The following is a 20,115-nucleotide window of genomic DNA, read 5'->3' as shown; positions in this document are numbered from 1 at the left end:
GGATTTTTGCTATTTCTGTTATCTGGAGTCCATGGGATTCTTTTGAAACAAGTTCAGTCGGACAACTCCCGTGTTTCTTAATATGTTTATTAGAAGCAGCATATAGTTTGAGTTTGGCGTCTAGGCTCGGCCTCATCACTCCACAGATTTACAAAGAACATTGAGTGATGATTAGATAGCTATCCCCCGAGCCTACAGGTGGAAGCTGGAGTGGTGGTGGGGCAGGCGAGTAGCAGCAACGTGAAACACAGCAGCAAGAACATGAACGCAGCAATAGCAAGTGAACACAGCAGTGGCAGCAGGAGCATGAACCTAGCAATAGCACGTGAACACAGCAGTGGCAGCAGGAGCATGAACGTAGCAATAGCAAGTGAACACAGCAGTGGCAGCAGGAACATGAACGTAGCAATAGCACGTGAACACAGCAGTGGCAGCAGCAACATGAACGTAGCAATAGCAAGTGAACACAGCAGTGGCAGCAGGAACATGAACGTAGCAATAGCAAGTGAACACAGCAGTGGCAGCAGCAACATGAACGTAGCAATAGCAAGTGAACACAGCAGTGGCAGCAGCAGCATAGCGAGGCAGAGGCAGGCAGATCTCGCAGCTTAAATAGAGCGGCATGTTTAGGAGAATGTGTTTGGTTGGTTGTAAGAGGGACGAGGTGCGTCACGTGTTAATGTATCATTGGTGCTCGAGTTGACTGCCTGAACTAGCTCGCAGGCTTCGCCCCATTTATGTGAAAATGTGTGTTTTTATTTATTTAACAGATTGCTCCACACCAGCCATCCGTTTCCTTGCGAAGAATGTGGAGAGGCCTTCAAACGCAGGAGAGACCTGGATCTGCACTCGCTCACGCACCAAGGTGAGAGTTCAGGGCTCAGTCTGGCATTTTATCATTCACCAAAAGATCTTTATAGTAAAAAGGAGAAACTGGAAGCTAACAGAAACACACAGCAGTCCTCTACGCTGGAGTGTTTTTCTCTGTAACTAACTATTTCTTTTTCACATATGTCTCATCATTTCCTCCTTTGTGACTATTTCCTTGAGACTAAATGTGAAAACATCAACAAGTCAGCATATTGGAATGAATTTATAATGTTACATTCATTATTCTATAAAAGAAGTTCCGTCTCGTTTTAAAATGTAATATTGAATCACATATTATGTTAAACGTATTCATTAATTCTATCCAGCTCCAAACTATTCGATTAAAAAAGATTTCAGAGAGACTTTAATTGAATTTTAGTTTTAGTTCACTGCTGTCCAAAAACTGCATTTATTTACATTAACATTTGCCTAATTGGCCCAATTATAAAGATGTATATTCTAAACATCAGTTATTTGATATCAGAGAACACTAATGAAAGTTTGGTCTTGCTTTAGAGCAGGGGTCTCCAACCTTTCTTCATCTGAGAGCTACTTTCAAAAAATGAAAGTGGCCAAGAGCTACTTGCATCACATCGCTTACATTTATTCACATAGCCCTCATTAGTTGAATTAAGCTATACTTTTGTACACGTGTGAAATTGCAATACCTAAAGCTTATCAAAAATCTTAACTTCACATCAAGTTCCAAGAAAACGAACATTTCTCACATATTATTATGGCCCACATAATAAGTACATCACTTAACATTCACATAAGTGTCCTTAATCACCACCTTACAAGCATTTCACTCTTTTGTTAGTGAGATGAATGGCACTGCATGCAGTCCACCATAGAGGTGTATGCTGGACCCACTTAGGTTCACTTAATAGAGTCATTTAAATGTTCTTCAGTCAGTATTGTTCTGTATTTAGATTTCATTCATGTCAGAAAAAGCTGCTTCACAAAGGTATGTAGAACAGAACCAAATAAAGCAGACATTTTCAGTGCTGCTTGGTGAATGTTCTTATAGTTTTCTGGGTCTACAAGGCTCCAGAAATGTTGTGAGTTTTGCTGAGACTTAAGCTGAACATTATTTTGGAGATCTCCACAGGATTGACACTGAACAGTTGTTCAGCCATCTTTTTCTTCTTCTTCTTCGTCTTGACATTAAATTATAAACCATAATAAATCAATTGTAGGCTATAGGTCTAGCCTCCCTATATCTGTGTGTGAAAATGGTTCCATCCTCAAAAACAAAAAACTAATGCTTCTGCAGTCTAGCTGCAGCTTCTAGTAACGGTCTTCTGTTAAAAAAAAGACACTGAATGTCTTGAATGTGGCATCACACACAGGACTTGAGTCTGAAAACAGCAGACAACAGGAGTATTTACAACAGCATTATAAAAAAAAAAATAGTGCATGTGGGTGCACACTTACATTCTCTGTCTTACTGTTACATAAATCCCATGAATGTATGAGATTAAGTTAGCTTCATCATATCTCAATCAGTGATTAAGTGAATAATAAAGTTTCTATCGGGTCCCTATCAGCCTGTCACTCATTATTTTCAGGAGGGGGCGGGGTTTGGAGGAACGGAGAGGAAACAGTGATCGCGGAAGCTTTCCTCCTGCCTTCACAAACTTTACACAAGTATTTATCAACTGAAAATAGCAAGAGGACATTCATACTCTGCAATCCAAGACTTGATTAAATCCACCAAAAACCTGACATGACGATAACGAGTGTTTTTCAAAAAACACAAATCCCTCCGTGTGTGTCTCTGAGCCGCAGCGACACGGCCTGATTCAGAGCGGGTCATTCTGCTGTTAGTTCTGGACTGGTGTTGGTGGAGAAAGCAGACTGCTCCGTGTGTGTTGTCGCTGTGCAGCTGTCACGTCTGTTCCTTGATCTCTGCGTCACCGACCATTTGATATTCGTGTGACAGAAAAAATTCTAAAATAAAAAAACGTTATTGTCCAGCCGCGGCCGAAAAATCAATAAGCAACCTTACTACGCTATAATCGATAATCGAGCGGCGAGCTACTGAAAAGCTGCCCGCGAGCTACCGGTAGCTCGCGATCGATGTGTTGGAGAGCCCTGCTTTAGAGGAATATGTTGGTTGGTCTCCTTGAAAATAACACAGCAATAACAAGTGTACAAGATTATTATTCTGATTACTATAATAGGCAAATTCCAGATATACATTGCATTCACAGGTAAGAAACCACGCCTTAATAACCTTTATCAACGTCTTCAAACAATGCATTCAATCAATTCACCTTCATTTACCTCCATTTTTGTTAGCCTTTACTGTTTGGATTTCGGTTATATCGCTTTGAAGTGTCTGTCAAAGCACTTCATACACTCTTTATTTAAATAGGGCTATATATCAGAATCAGAATCAGAAATCCTTTATTAGTCCCACAGCGGGAAATGTACATTGTTACCCCAAAAGTGGCATATATGCAAAAGTGGCATAGCAGGCATGCAATAACACAGAATAAGCTAACATATAAATATATAGAAGACTAAACGGGTTATCGCATAATAAGCAAGCTATTGTTGACACAAAAAACTGTCTGCATCTGAATCACCAGCCCTTTCTGTCTGCACCACCTGCTGCTTCATGATTGTTGTTACAACAGCCAGCAATCAACAAACTCAAATCAGTAGCACTGCCACTAAGACTGGAGTCACACGAGGACGATAACGCAAACGAACCGAATTCGATATCAAAAAGTCTTCCGTCCACACGCAACAGGCACCAGAAACGTGTCCGTTCACACGAGACCGCTGGAGACGCTGTAGTACATATGCCGGGCCTGTAAGTGGCGCTGTAGTCCTGCCACAAAATACACAAAAAATCGGCGAAGAAGACTTCCCGTGCATGGTTGCCATGGTTGCCCTCTGTTTATTCTCCGCGGTGGACGCTCTGGCTCTTTTTCTCCCTCCCCGAGGCAAGCGTGTGCTCCTGCTGTAATTCTCTCCGGTTAGTCCACCAGCAGATGACAAACACCCACCTCTCCGCCTCTTCAAAGGAACGAGCGAACCGTGCAGCAGAGTTTCCGTTAGATTTTTTTCCGCCGGTCAACATGTCCGTTAAAGTTTAAATCTTCCGGACAAAATTAGAAAAATGCCGGTCAGAGGTCTTCTTTGTTATTTATTGAGCTTTAAAACAAATTGATAACGATTCTATATAATAATATAAGAATAATAAACGGAGCCTCTCTTTTCCTCCCCCTCTCCTGACAGCCCAGCAGCTGATCTCTGAGCAGGAGAGGTGGGAGAGGCGGGGCTATTGCTTCAACGTTATCAGGAAATGATCGTATAGGGCGTAGACACGGAGCCGTTTGGCCCCCCAGAGCGTTTCGCCCGCAGATCTACCCACCTTGGGACCCGTTATCGTTTTCGTTATCTGCGTTTCCATGTTGGCCTCGTGTGGCCGAACCGTCTATATGATAGAGAACTGTAGCAGATACGACCGTTACCGTTCTCGTGTGGCTCCAGTCTAAGAAAGTGGATCACATCACTCCAGTTCTGAGGTCTTTACACTGGCTTCCTGGAAACCTTGCCTTAATAACCTTTATCAATGTCTTCAAACAATGCATTCAATCAATTCAACTCATATTTATTTTCCTTATAATATATTCCCTTTTGCACATGTGACGCTCTTGAAAATATAAGATATTAGTACAAGTAATAAGGAACAGAATAGACCATTAAAAAAACATATCAAGAAATCAGACACAGGCCAGCTTGTAATAGAAACCAATTAGACGTGATGTTTGCATCATATCAGAACAGCGTGCAGTGAATTACTATTGATTAACGCATTACTGCTACAACACTCTGCCTGGGTGGCCTATCTTGTTTATTTCCAAACAAGCATCCAAGTTATATGAAGCATTAGGTCAATGACTTGCCATTGATCTGCGTCCCATGTGGAGCGGAGGAGCAAGGTGGAGGTAAATGAATTGGGTCAACATGTTGGCTCTTCATCTTAATCAGACGGGGCGTTGGCAGGGCAACCTCATTAGTTAAACTGGAGGAGTCAGCGTCAGAGAGATGATTGGAGAGATTGAGCCATTGATCAGTCTAGGGCCATAGGCTGAGACTGTCCTTATTCTAGGTTTAATTATGGCGCGTTTCCACTACAGCGCGGAGCACGGTTTAAGAGGGCTGTGACGTCAGCGGCCCGTTTTTAGTTGTGTTTCCACTTGGCCTAGTACCGGCCGGCGGGTCCTAATTCACAGTTTTTCTGGCCTCATAAAATCGTGGGTCTAGGGCCAGAGACAACGAGGCTGAGTCGGGCTGAGTATGCTAAACTAGAGAGAGAATCGCTGGCAAGGGGGCTACAACTACAACAAGATGGACATATTTGACCGTGATTTAATTGTAATACACGTTTCAAAATGATGCCGAAGTAACAACATACTGATACCGGTTAGTAAAAACCATGAATTAATGCTTTGACAAGTCTGCAGACAGACGGCAGGCGAAAAACCTTTTAAAATGCGTGTTTTCTGAATGGAGATTGGCTAAGCTAACGCAGTGTATGCTCCGACCGTCCACACTCACAACAACGGCCTACAGACATAAATAAACCAGCAACTGTATTCGCCATGACACAGGCAGTCTGTGGTTTGTACTTGTTTAACTTTTGTCTAGTTTCTGAACATATATGAGGAGCTGTGAGCTCTGAGTGCTAACAGCTAACGGCTGTGTTGTTTTTCTGGGGTTCTCATTGAAGATGACGTCATGGCTCCGCCTACACTGCGTTACTATAGATACTACCCCAGTTCCTAAACTGTAATGGAAATGCGCCATAAAGTGAGCCAGTCCTAACGAGGCCTAACCATACCGAGCGAGGCCGAGCGAGGCCGTGTAGTGGAAATGCGCCATTAGAGGGTCCCAGTGGGCAGTAGAGTGGGTCGCCCCCACTGGGACAGACAGTACAGATGGTTAGCAGATTGAAAGGTGTTGGCGACCTACAGACACGCTGAGGAACCATCAGTGTCAGCGATTTCTCCGCCAGATCCTCAAGAGCAACACAGTGAGAGTGGGCTTTACTCTGCCAAAATACAACCAGGGCAACAGCTGATCGCAGCGGAAATGATTAGCTGATTAATTGGTTAACCGACTGACAAGAAAATCACTTAATATCAAGTAACAGGACCAAGCTTTTGATTGTTCTTGGTCCTACGTTGTGAGGACTTTTCTCTGTTTTAAATATATATGCAAATCTTCATAATCAGTGTTTACTCACCAACAGTCTAAAATCTAAAAATATATATATATTTGTTTTAGTACGTTTAAGCCTAAGGAATAATGATTATTGGACGGTCTGTCATTGATTGTATTGATATTTAAATGAGTCTGTGAGAAAAAGGGAAAAAAGGCTCGCTACAATTTCCCCAAAGTGACTTCTTCTGCATTCTTGTTTTCTACGACATTCAAGAATCTGAATATATTTTATTTATTCTATAGAAATCAGAGAAAAGAAACAAACCATCGCATTGAAAAAGCTAAAAGTAACAAGTGTTTTGCTCCAAACTACCCTAAAAAATGAATAATTTACAACCAGTGTAATAGTCAGTTTATAACTTAAAATCAAGAATAAATGACAAAGATTGGCTGATTCTCAGTTCTCAAGAGTGGTCATTTTTCTCAATTTTAATATATTTATAAATGTAAATGTAATATATTGAGGCTTTGGAAATAAAAGCATATTGAAGATGTCACATTGGATCCTAGTGAAACGTTCTGAGACTTCTAGACGAAACGACTAATCAGTAATTGAGGCTCAATTGATAATAGAAATAATTGTAAGTTGCAGCTCCAGGAATAATGATTATTGATGAAAGTGTCAATGACTGTATTGATTTCTAGATTAGTCTGTGGGAAAAGTAAAAATGCTCACTAGAATTTCCCCAGAGCCCAAAGTGAATTGATGTTTTCAGCATTCCTGTTTTGTCCCAGCACGAGTTCAACATCCAAATTTAGTTTTCCTTTATTATATGAATCAAGGAAAACATAAAATCCTTACTTTGATAATGATTTTCCTGTCAATAAAAGCAAGTGTGTCATTTATATTCTGTCAATCGACTAAACCATTAAGTCGCCTTTTTTCACCGCAGACATTTTAACTAGTCGTAGTTAACATTAACGATGCCTCCTTCCTCTGTGGGAAGTGTGTCTCAGTGAGTCTATAACCGAACATTACTTTGATTATTTACACTTGTTTTTCCTGCCGTGACGTGTCAAAATTACTTTCACTTAAAGGGGACCTATCATGCAAAATGCACTTTTTGATGTCTTTTATACATCAATATGTGTCCCCGGTGTATCGGGGAACTCACGCAGCGTCAGAAAATAAAACCCTCTCTCTTTTCCTCCGTACCCAAATCTCTAAAAACGGGGCTACAACGGAGCTGATCCAGATTTGCGTCCGATATGACGTAATATCTGAAATGTGGACCCACGGCCCTATCAGAAACGTTGCTATCAGAAACAATGCCCGACTGTTTTGGACGTAATATGGTCGGTGTTTACATTAGCATCGCTAACACTCAGAGCTAACCTGTACTGGAGAGCATGTGTGTGAAGAAGCAGGAAATAAAAAGAGAGAAAGCCTTTGAGCTCCATACTGTTTCAGAAATAATCCTTGATAATCCATGATATGGCGTTTCATCACGGCAGTATTTAGTTTAGACAGTAGCTGCCGGGTCCCGCATGAGCTCAGCCCCCTCCTTTTTTATTTTATCAATTTTATTTTTTAAAGCTTTATACCCAAAATCAGCACGTTTGAAACAGGAAGTGAAATAGAGGGATATGAGGCATGGCTAGAATGGGTGATCTGTTTGGTATTTTGAGCAAAACACTTCATAGACATGTTTTTAATATATTTGTATATATCTGAGACCTATGCTATTGCCTAAAAATAGCATGATAGGTGACCTTTAATTTTTGTATCACTAATTACAATCCGAGCTCACGCCTTACATTTTGTGACGTACATTTGTTTAATCCAACTCACCTTGTGTTTTCTCATTATTTAATATATGTATTTTTAACTACCTCTTACAACCAGTGGCGACTGGTCATTAGGGGCAGGTGGGGCACAGCCCCACCTAGTGTCAGCAGAAAGTATTACAAATAATGATTACAAAAATGCAAAAAAAAAAAAAAAAAATATATATAAAATATATTTTAAGATCATGTTTAATCATCTGATTCGTCTGTACATTGCTGTTTTAGTCTGTGTTCTTCTAATTAGTGTGTCTACAGTCACAGTGTGTGCCTATTGAGCTGTTTAGAGCCATGTGGGACAAAACCTGATTATGCCCCTTCCTCTCGCTGTGAAGTCAACGTGACTGTAAAAACTACACTGCGCATGCTCAGAGTATTTTGTAATGTAATGTGTGTGGCAAACAAATAATGACCAGAGGGGCACGGAGCTACCATCCCCACCATACGTCATCTCAAATCATTCAGAGCTGATTGGCTGTAAGTACGTGTGCCGCGAAAAGTGTGCTGTGTGAAGAGGAGACGAGAGAGCTGCAGTGGCGCGTCCTAAAACCAGGAAGTAAGCACAAAAAAGCAATGAGATTTCTCCAGAGGATTTTAGAAAATAGCTCAAAATAAGATCTGTGGGAAACGTACCTGTTAGATAAATGCACGTTTTGATTAGCCGGATAACATCCACATGTCTACCCTACTTTTATAATTTTTTTATCATAAATCTATGGATTAGATTTATGATAGACTTTTGAAACTACAAGAAGATAAGGAGGACTTTTACAAAAAAGTAATAGAAATGTTTGTCCAGAAGGATAGGCAAATGGACTTCATCTTCAAGTCAAGGTAAGACCGCCATTTTATTGAAAATGGGATCTTACCAAGAGAGAACAATTCAATATTTAAATGATAAAATTACATTTTTTGGGTATCCTTTTGTTGAACTGTCTGTTTAAAATTAATCGAAGCATCAGACAAAAAAAGCTTTTGAAAATAATATTATATTTTGGTTTAGGTCAAAATATAATATTTGTAAACCTGAAGAGTCAGTGCCAGTGCCTCACCAGCCATGAACCTCACTGCACGTCACTGCAGAAGCTTATATATAGACATCTAAGTTTTTTGTGCCCCACCACTTTTGTACATATAAAAACGCCACTGCTTACAACCCATTTGTTATACCTATTTTAATGTTATGTTATCTTTTCATTGCTTTTATTATTATTCTGTTGACATCTACTTTGTTTTTGTGTCTTTTGTACTTATGCACTTTAGTAGCTTTCACTGTTTGGCTTTCGGTTATATCGTTTGAAGTGTCTGTCAAAGCACTTTATACACTCTTTATTCAAACAGGCCTATATATCAGAATCGGAAATCCTGTATTAGTCCCACAGCTGGAAATGTACATTGTTACCGCAAAAGTGGCATATATGCAAAAGTGGCATAGCAGGCATGCAATAACACAGAATAAGCTAACATATAAATATATAGAAGACTAAACGGGTTATCGCATAATAAGCAAGCTATTGTTGACACAAAAAAACTGTCTGCATCTGAATCACCAGCCCTTTCTGTCTGCACCACCTGCTGCTTCATGATTGTTGTTACAACAGCCAGCAATCAACAAACTCAAATCAGTAGCACTGCCACTAACACTAAGAAAGTGGATCACATCACTCCAGTTCTGAAGTCTTCACACTGGCTTCCTGTGTGTCAAATAATTGATTTAAAAAATACTGCAGCTGGTTTATAAAGCACTGAATGGTTTAGGCCCAAAATACATTTCTGATCTCCTGCTAAATGATGAACCATCCAGATCTCTCAGGTCTTCAGGGACTGGTCTGCTTTCTGTCCCCAGAGTCAGAACTAAACATAGAGAAGTTCAGTTATTATGCTCCAAATATCTGGATCAAATTCCCAGAAACCTGCAGGTCCGCTGCAACTCGACTACTTTTAAATCCAGGCTGAAGACTTTTCTTTTTGCCGCTGCTTTTAATTGAGCTATTCACATCTTAAACTGCACTGTAACTTGTATTCATGTATTTTTTCTTTTAATGACTGATTTTAAATGCCATTTTCTTAATGTCTTTCATTTTTGTAAAGCACTTTGAATTGCCTTGTGTTATATAAGGTGCTATATAAATAAACGTGCCTTGCCTTGCCACAGTAGCCACTTACTTGTAGTTTGAAGACGGACCAGCTGACTTAAACCTGACTCTGTTCCATTTCAGACAAGCAGCCAGCGACTTGTCTTCACTGTTCAAATCAGTTTGTGAACCAGTCCGTTCTGGAAATCCACATGCAGCGCTGCCCCTCCACAGAGGATGACAAGAACGCGGGGCGTGGACGAGGCCAGGGCCGAGGACGATGCACCGGACAGGTAGGGAACACTACAAAGAAATGTTCCTTTGCTTTAAGGTTGCTCTTTTGTACTTGAAGATTTCAACCCTTTTTCTGTATTTCAAGTTTCATTCATTGATCCAAGATTTAAAAGCTTTATTGTCATATAGCTCAATAGCTACAGCAAAGTGGTTGGCAAGGACAATCTTAAGTCCCAGGTTACTCCAAGGATGCAACATATAACATAAATAAGACACAAAAAGAAATAAAAATAGTGCAAAAATAATCAGAAACAAGAATAGGAAATAAAAAAGTACAAGGGAATGGTGAAGGTGACACAGTGGTGCAAGTAAAATGCAAAAATACGTACTATATACAGTACATGTAAGATCAAATAAAAAGCTAATGTATATCTAAATAATGTAAAGTGTAATAAAATACTGCATACATAAATATTTAGAATTTAAAAAATAAATCTGGCAGGAGATATCCTTTTTTATTCTCATTCGTTTGTTGAGAGTAATGAGCCTGATTGCACTTGAAATGTTCTGTATTCACTTCATACAAATGTTTATCGTTAAAAATGATGAATTATAGTTTATCTAGAGGATGTATGATGCAGGTTTTGACTTCTCCACTCTAAAGATATTCATAGCGTGAGAGATTGTACTTGTTTCATCCTTGTTAGAAACATATCTGTCACTTATGATTTAGCAGAGCCCATTATGGCATTTTGCCAATCCAGACGGGAAGGAAGTGGGGTTAGCGAGAGGGGGACAAACTGTGACATTGTGGTTACGTATCAGTCAGACGATGAAGACGCCGACCTTTTCTCTTTTCATTAATTGCCCGGCTCTCTGTCCTTTCTCCATCTCCTTATTTCACGTTTTTCTTCTCCTTCAGGTTGAGTGTGACCTATGTGGCCACCGCTGCATGACTCAGGAGGGCCTCGACCTCCATCGGTTATCCCACACGGGCCAGACGCCTCTCAGATGCCCGGTGAGGCCTTGCCGCCGCAGATTCACCTCCGACAGCACCCTGGAGGAACACGTGCTGGCGCATTTCCAGGGAACGCTCGGCAAGTCCAAAAACCGACCCCGCTACCGCTGTCAGATTTGTCAGAAGGATTTTGCATACAATTCCACCTTCAATGTTCACATGAGGACACATACTGATGAGAGGCCCTTTGAGGTAAGGTGTGTGTGTGTGTGTGTGTGTGTGTGTGTGTGTGTGTTGTGTTGTGTGTGTGTGTGTGTGTGTGTGTGTGTGTGTGTGTGTGTGTGTGTGTGTGTGTGTGTGTGTGTGTGTGTGTGTGTGTGTGTGTGTGTGTGTGTGTGTGTGTGTGTGTGTGTGTGTGTGTGTGTGTGTGTGTGTGTGTGTGTGTGTGTGTGTGTGTGTGTGTGTGTGTGTGTGTGTGTGTGTGTGTGTGTTGTGTGTGTGTGTGTGGTGTGTGTGTGTGTGTGTGTGTGTGTGTGTGTGTGTGTGTGTGTGTTGTGTGTGTGTGTGTGTGTGTGTGTGTGTGTGTGTGTGTGTGTGTGTGTGTGTGTGCTGTGTGTGTGTGTGTGTGTGTGTGTGTGTGTCTTCCTTCCTGTCAGCCCTGTGAATCATATTTTGTCCTTTTTTTAAACCCTGCATACAAACTATTTAATGCCTGTATTTCAAATTGACACCCAGCACTGCCTCACACCCCATGGACACACACCCGTTCATATCTGTGGCCGTTTCTCCCACACTGGACCATGGCCATTTGTGCAGTGTGTGTCCTGCGGGTGTTTCCTCCCTCCCGTGTACCTGTGATTAATGACGGGGCTGAGTTAGGGCCTGTCAGCTCCCCTCTGTGCCTGTTACTATTCTGGGACTCTCTTCCCCTCTCCCTCAGTTGCTCTGGTGACGAAGCAGGACATCAACTATAGACCCACCCGAACCCATCAGAGAACTGAGACTGTAGAAATTGATTTAACATTGGTGGCTTTGCTTTGAGCCATTTCTATCAGGCATGATAAGGATCGAGGTTCAAGGAGCATCGGTCCTCAAACACACTGTTATGGGGATGAATTTGAATTCAAATCAAATTTACTGTGCGTTCCTGAAGGAACACCAATATTTACTGAGTATATAAAGATCAGACTCAACGGCAAAGGTGATTTTATTAGAGTATATCTCACAGAGATATTGAAACAACAGGGATTACTGATTCAATCTGAGTGTCCCCAGTGGGGAAAAAAGCAGAGCACACAAAGTCATTCCTTTGTAAGGCTTCAGATTTAATCAAGTATCTGTTTGTAGTTCATTGTCTGCGCTCAGGTGTTGGCAAGCAGAGAGAGACAATGTTTTCTTTGTGATGTCCACTGTGTAGCTGATCATTCTGTCCCTTGAGGCTGGCCCATACTACAAGATTGTTCACATTTGACCAGATGTTCAGAGTGTGAGAGAGCCAGCACGTTACAACATGTCATGATAACTTCTGGCTGTCCTCGGGGTCCCACAAACACACAACAGGATCGTAAATTAACAACATGTTTTATTTTTGCGACCGGATGGACTCCCAAGCAGATGGGGGGGGGGTGTAAAAAACACAATTAACATTCACTGCATCAGATGAAAATCTGGCAAGATAATCTTTCGAAGCATTAAAAAGTGAGGGCTTTGCTCATCATGTCAGAAGGAGGGAATCGGGCCAAAAGCCTTATTCTCGTGTAATGTGTATCGTCACTATCATTTAGTTGTTTAACAGAATATTAACCTTCATCTCATAATCAATTGATTTATGCCATTTTTTAGGCAAAATCTAAATACTTGCCTGTTTTCTATAAGAGTAAACTGAATATATTTGGGCTTTGGGATGTTTGGAGGACAAAAGAGGACGTTGAGGACAGATCACCTTGACTCTAGGGCATTATAACGCACATTTAAAAAAAATAATTTCTGATGTTTTATCGACCGAAACGCTCATTGATTCATTGTCTGAAAATAATAGGCAGATTAATCGACAATGAAAAGAGTTTTAGTTGCAGTGTAAGACTCTTTTGTCTTTTTTATTGCTTTCTATCTCCCCCCCTTCTTCCCCCAAATCTCTCTCTCTGCTCTCCTCTACCCCGGCAAGAAGTGCTGCATCTGCAGAAAAATATTGGTCTCCAGATATATTAATTATAGTACACTTTTGTGCATTGGCACTGAACATAACTGTACTTTCCTGCCACCTTCTTACATTCTCTATATTTCTTCTCTTCCCCATCCAGTGCGCCACATGTGGGAAGCGTTTCCGGCAGCTGCCCCACCTCCAGGACCACGAGCGCATCCACAGCGGCCTGCGACCTTTCTGCTGCTGGATTTGCGGAAAGAGCTTCAGCGTGGCGGCCCGGCTCACAGAGCACGCCCGCACCCACAGCGGGGAGAAGCCCTACCCGTGCCCCCACTGCCCCGCCGCTTTCCGCTCGCGCTCCAACCTGGATAAACACATCCGGCTGCATGGAGACTTGCCTTTGGAGAGCGCTGAGGAGGCGGCGCAGGCAGCTGAGGCCGCCCACGTCCAGAAGGTCCTGGAAGGGGCCAAGGTATGTGTTAGAAAATTATCACTCGTCACCGGCTTGATCTTAAATATCAGGATACATGTATTTATTATCCTTGCAAGAATGGAAGTAGTCATCACATACAGAGCTGCATGGGACAAAATAGTTCTCCGAATAGTGTCCTTGGCATGCTTATATACAAGAGAGTGTTACAGTCACAAGATGCAGGAATACCGGTTCAAAGCAGTATTCTGGCCTTAGTTCAGATTAGCTAAGGCCTGCGTAAGCAATACACATGACAGTCATACGCCTATCTCTCTTCAGTCATACGCCTATCTCTCTTCAGTCATACGCCTATCTCTCTTCAGTCATACGCCTATCTCTCTTCAGTCATACGCCTATCTCTCTTCAGTCATACGCCTATCTCTCTTCAGTCATACGCCTATCTCTCTTCAGTCATACGCCTATCTCTCTTCAGTCATACGCCTATCTCCCTTCAGTCATATACCTATCTCCCTTCAGTCATACGCCTATCTCTCTTCAGTCATACGCCTATCTCTCTTCAGTCATACGCCTATCTCTCTTCAGTCATACGCCTATCTCTCTTCAGTCATACGCCTATCTCTCTTCAGTCATACGCCTATCTCCCTTCAGTCATATGCCTATCTCTCGAGTGACTGTGTCTTCATGTTTAATCGTAGGAACATAGCTATCGTATATAAAACAGTGTCTCATGAGCATTATCCATGTAATCATACATCTGGTTACGTACACAGTTACAGTTGGGCCTCTGTTATCATGTGCTACTCTGATATAGAAAGAGTACATTCAGTATTTTCCCAACAGTATGTTTTATATTTTATATTGTTGCATTGACTCAGTTGTCTTACCTGTCAGAGAGAAACCATTGTTTGTTTTGTTTTTGTTGTCGTACGTTTTACCTCCTTGTGTCTGTTGGCCTGGTCAGATGTTATGTTTCGCTGTGTTGTATGAAAAGTGCTATATAAATAAAGCTTTATTATTATTATTATTAAGGTGCTGTCCTCGCTGGCCTCCACGGGGGACCTTGATTCCGGTTCAGTGCAGACCATCTACGTGCTGCAGGGCGACGGAGGCACAGAGACCGTCATGATCCCCTCCGATCAGTTCGGCAACATAGACGGCACCTCGCAAGTCGTCATCCTGCCCTCCTCTGTGCTGGGAGGGCAGGGCATCAACGTTCCCACCATCACCATGGATGGAAACGAAATCACCATGGTGGAGACGAGCCAGTCGGAGCAGCACGCCATCGAGTTCATCGTGGAGGAAACGGTGTAATCGAGACCTTAAATACTATTTTCAGAAGGATGATATAGTAGAGAAAAGGCTGAAAGATTAGTTGACTGTTGAGTTAAAAGTTTTGAGTTATTACCATAAATGTATAGTTTGATTGTTTGACTGTGGAACAAAACTATTTTACAGCTTGGGAGGAAAATCTAATAACATTGTTCAAACAGTGTAAAATAAATTAATCAAAAGTCATACACAGATGAAATGCTCAAGAGAACAGCAAGTACCTTAAGTTAATATTTTAAACTGATTGGAAAACAGGTCATCAAATTGGCCCCTCGATTATAATCGGACAGCGGAGCCCCCTTTTTTATTAGGGGAAGACAAGTGGTGTTAGCCCCTGAAATGTCTATTGCTTTCTTTATAATAAAACGCTTCCACTTTCACACTTGTAAGCGTCCGTCAATTTATAAGGTAGATGACACCGGGGCATTGCCCTCATCCTGTCAGATGGGATGGACTTTATAGGTCCTGCTGTAAATTGCCACTTCTGCCTTTTGACAAACATTACGAGGTCCTTTACTGAGAAATATACTGACAAGTCACTGTACAGCTTTTCAAACCACTCAGTTTCTCTCTGTCAACGAAGTGCTGTTGTTTGTATAGATCAATCGTAATGTTCCAATAATTTGTAGGACATTGTGTTATTGATTGCATTTGCCTTGTAATTACACACAATGATAACAGGGAGATGGCAAGATGTACGATGCTTTAGCTGAAATACAGCGTTATGCAGTGGCAAGTAGTGCAATGAAATTATCCAGCACTTGCTGTATAGTTATCAAAAATAATGATCCTATTTGTGTCTAAATGGGAAGAGGCATAATGATATAAGTTTTGCCAGTGCTGCACTAGCCCATTATACAATTCTAAAGCTCAGTTTATGGCTGTCTCCTACCCAGTGATTGCTGACAGGGGGGTTTGAAACTACACACACGCAGAGGCACTCAGTCTTAGTTTGTTTTCATGTCATGGAGGGAGAAATGCTGATGATTGTGATTGGTACTGAAATGGGGGAAATGGCAGAATATCTGCAGAGTGAGAGGCATATTGGGAAATAGAGGACACCACAGGAGCGAAAAGAAGCCGGTGCCAAGAATTTAGATGCTCCTCAACGCTCAGCCTGAGAGAGTCAACAGGCAGCCAGTCGAGAAATTCATACTATTTCCCCCCTTCCTAGAAAATCTTGAGAGGTAATATTCTGGTAGAGTGCCGTTTATCATACCTGCTGCCTAGCGTTGAAAATGAAAACACTCTATATATATATATATATATATATATATATATATATATATATATATATATATATATATATATATATATATATATATATATATATATACGCACACACACACAGACGTGTAATGAAATGGTGGATGCTGGAGGTGAAATCATGAGACTTGTATGCTCTAGGGATGCTGCCTCACTGAAGTGTAATGGTCTTTTTGCTGTACAGACTGCACTGTATGTTCATTACTTTGCTCAGATTTGACATTGTGGTTTCGTTTTTTCACTTCTTGTTCTGGGATCCGGGCTGTTTCTCAATGTCGAGTAAAGCTGTTCCAGAGCCACTATTTCAAGCATACTACGTCATCGAGTGGCGCCGAAGGACTGTTTAAATGCCCAGCATACATGTGCTACCAAGCAAGCCTCCTCGACATTGAGAAATGGCCACAGTTTAACTTATGGCCCTTAGTGTGATTTTAACATAACATTATGATGTCAGGACTTGGCTGACATGTCTTATCTGGTTTCCCTTGTTATGTGTGACCAAAGTGGTTGACATTTACAAAGAAATGCAGCTGTGAAGTGCACATATAGTAATATAATAGTAGTCAAGGAAACCGCAGAGTTTTATTATAGAAATGTCCTTGGACTGATACTTTTTTTTTTATTATTTCAAGGACAGAAAATATGTTGTTAAATGTTTAACTGAATAGCTTTTCTATTTTGCACTTCACTGATGAAAATTCACACAAACCAATATGCAAGTAAATGATTCATAATCATGCATGTATATAGCTGAGAGGAATATAAACTACTGTGTATGCTGGCATGTGCATCATTTCTACAATTATGTATGTAAATTATTCATGGTATTTGTAGGCAGTGAAAATAGTTTTTTTTTTTAAATCTTTTAATACAACCAAATTAAATAGACAATTATGCAGATTCACAGGCCGTTAAATAACCATCAAATTTAGAAGTGTCCTTATTACAAATGAAAACAGGAGAAACAAGCACACATGATGTAGCTGCCCTCACCGTGGGCAACCCTTTGATTCACACCTCTTTTTATAACACAATCACTAAAAATACCCAAGTGACCCTCAGGAGAGAAATGTGCATATTCAGCTCTCACGTCAGTAAACTCGCTGACATCACCACGTCCCTGGCAGGTGGAGGACACCGTTTCTCAGGCTCATTTGACACCTCCAGGTAAGAGGAAATTATAATATATGAAGGTGATACACATGTTTTAAACAGTTACATGTTGCTTTGAATTTTGAGTGTGGCAATATTTGAAGTTTTCTTTCTGTAGTCAGCCAGAGGTGGACGAATGACTCAGATCTTGTACTCAAGTAAAAGTAGAAGTTCCAGAGTGTAGGAATACTCTGTTACAAGTAAAAGTCTCGCAATCTAAATGTTATTCAGTAAAAGTACAAAAGTACTACTGTAGCATCAAAATATACTTAAAGTACCAAAAAGGTACTCATGGCCCTTTTCAGAATGATAAATTATGTGAAGCTAATTTGTATTCCTTTTTAAAGTTCAGGGTAGCTTGTGGATATACTCCAGGTGTAACAAAAGTCTTATTTAAATGTTGAATATATTTCACATCATTAATCCAAGTCTGCAGAGAAACTAAATATATTAAATGCAGTGGAGAAAAAGTACACTATTTGCCTCTGAGTACTAGTGTGGTAGAAGTACAAAGTAGACACAAATTGTACTTAACTACAGTACTGTAGTTAAGTGCATTTGTTCCACTGGGTGGAGGACACCGTTTCTCATGCTCATTTGACAACTCCAGGTAAGACAACAATTGTAGGATATGAAGTTAATACACATTTTTTTAAACGGTTGCATGTTGCTTTGAATTTCGAGTCTGTAAATATTTGAAGTTTTCTTTCTGTAGTCAATGAGAACTTTTACAAATTCAGTTGGAAGGAAAATTGACGTTTCAACGGTTTAGCATTAGCTTAACTACTTTTAGCTAGCCTATATTTCAACGATTTATCAATTTCGGCCGTATGCCCACAACTTTTGTCAAAGAAAATTCGACCTATTAACATTACCTTCATGCTCTGTATATGTCAAGGTATCACTTTTTAAAGCTTTCTGTACACCATTGTACACGGCTCACCTGTGGAGTAAGTAACTACAAACTACATGCAAAAACTAAAAGTTGCATACAATGATGCTTTACGGTTGCTGGTGAGGGTACCAAGATGGCACAGTGCCAGTCAGCTGTTTGTTAACTTGGGGGTACCTAGCTGTCAAGCCCTTTTAAGAAATGTAATGTACAAATTCATGTGTCGCCTAGAAGAGTCAGACAATCATGTTATCTCGATTTTAATTAACCCTGTGAAGAGTTCTACTCTGTTCTCTTCCATGATTTGGAGACAAAATTGGCGCAACAGCCTCTACAGACAGTGAGGATATATCTGTGGCTAGCTGTAATTGGACTGATTTTATGTTTTTCATTTGTTTTTTTGTTTAGCTTTTTAATCTTATTTATTGTTGTGTATTTTGGCATTTTGTATGTGATATGAAAAAGAAGAAAAAAAATCCAGTAAGCGAAGCTATACGTCTGATATGGGCGATATACTATAATGAGTATTTTAACATTTGGTACTTTATTACATTCTAATGCTTACACTTGTGTACTTGTATTTGAGTAAGATTCTTATTGCAGGAGTATTTTAACACTGTAGTATTTCTGTTCTTCTTTTAGTAAAAGATCTGAGTACTTTTTTCTACAAATGTATCCATTATATTTGAAGGATGTTGTTTTTGCTATATTTTTACCTCTTATTTGTGACTTTATACTAAATGTTTCAGCTTCTCTGCTTCTTTGCTTACAATTTTTTTTACAAACTCTTAAAACAAAATATGATGTTCACGCTTTACTGCTCGATTGAATAATCATTTCGATTTTCTCACATGAGTTGATCTTGCTAATTCTCACACTTTTAACCGACCCCTTGCAACTGCAGAAATAACCCACAGGGTGCTAGGATCACTGCTTGAGTATAACTAATCTATCTTCCCTTAAAAGTTGATTTAAAAACACCAATAAAGTAGTAGTACATTTGGAGAGGGCAGACCTACTCCAAGGCCATTTCTGTAAATAATGTAATTTAAAAGTAATGCATGTATCCGCCCCGCAATTCAGATCCACTCCAAAATGTATTGGGTTCTTTCCTCTTACCAGGTTTTATGAAAATGGAGGCAGTAGTTCTTATACTATGTTGGCAAAAAAGACAAACAAATCATACTGAAATAAATAGCCCTCTTGGTGGAGGTAATGAGTAAATACTTCTGTATTCTGAGCACTTTTGGCTCCTGTTAAATATAAATTGAATCTTTTTCAGTTTGCAATATGGTCTTTTAGTATAAGCTCTCCTGCAGTGTTATCATCATCTGGCTGAAGGACGCGCTGCACATTTGCAAAACTAGGCTCTAAAATGCTGGAGGTATAATATATAGTAAATCATTATAATCCTACAGGGAACTTCAATACAGTCTTTGTTAACACACAAACCACTGAGTCCCCTGAGAAGTATTAAAGTCATTCTTTGTTGATGGCATTTTTATTGAAACTTGGCAAGTTTAAGATGCTGGGCACAGCTTTGTTTCCAAGGCAACATAATATGAAACTCTGCTTGCTTTTTAAATATTAATTGCAGCTTAACTGTGTTATTCTTTAAAGTGACATATGTGTTATGTCTTTAAGTGCTGTCTAAAACCCTTAATGGATTGATTGAAGTATTTATATGCTTGAAGGATTTTTTTTCCCCTTAGCATTTAATGCAAATCATTTCCC

General features: G+C 40.3%; 1 protein-coding gene across 1 annotated transcript in view; it reads left to right on the top strand.

The window, feature by feature from the left end:
* znf574 (zinc finger protein 574) overlaps positions 1–15,451 on the top strand; it is a 35,879-nt gene extending 20,428 nt beyond the window's left edge. Inside the window, exons 7-11 of the mRNA XM_034123927.1 lie at positions 771–865; positions 10,119–10,267; positions 11,131–11,418; positions 13,467–13,781; positions 14,772–15,451. Of these exons, the coding sequence (XP_033979818.1) occupies positions 771–865; positions 10,119–10,267; positions 11,131–11,418; positions 13,467–13,781; positions 14,772–15,053 (1,129 nt within the window). The 3' untranslated portion in view covers positions 15,054–15,451. The remainder of the gene's footprint in view (positions 1–770; positions 866–10,118; positions 10,268–11,130; positions 11,419–13,466; positions 13,782–14,771) is intronic.
* Positions 15,452–20,115: the final 4,664 nt, after the last annotated feature.

The sequence above is a fragment of the Trematomus bernacchii genome, unplaced genomic scaffold, assembly GCF_902827165.1.
Source record: "Trematomus bernacchii unplaced genomic scaffold, fTreBer1.1, whole genome shotgun sequence".
Classification (NCBI taxonomy): domain Eukaryota; kingdom Metazoa; phylum Chordata; class Actinopteri; order Perciformes; family Nototheniidae; genus Trematomus; species Trematomus bernacchii.
This window is presented reverse-complemented; position numbering and strand designations above follow the sequence as displayed.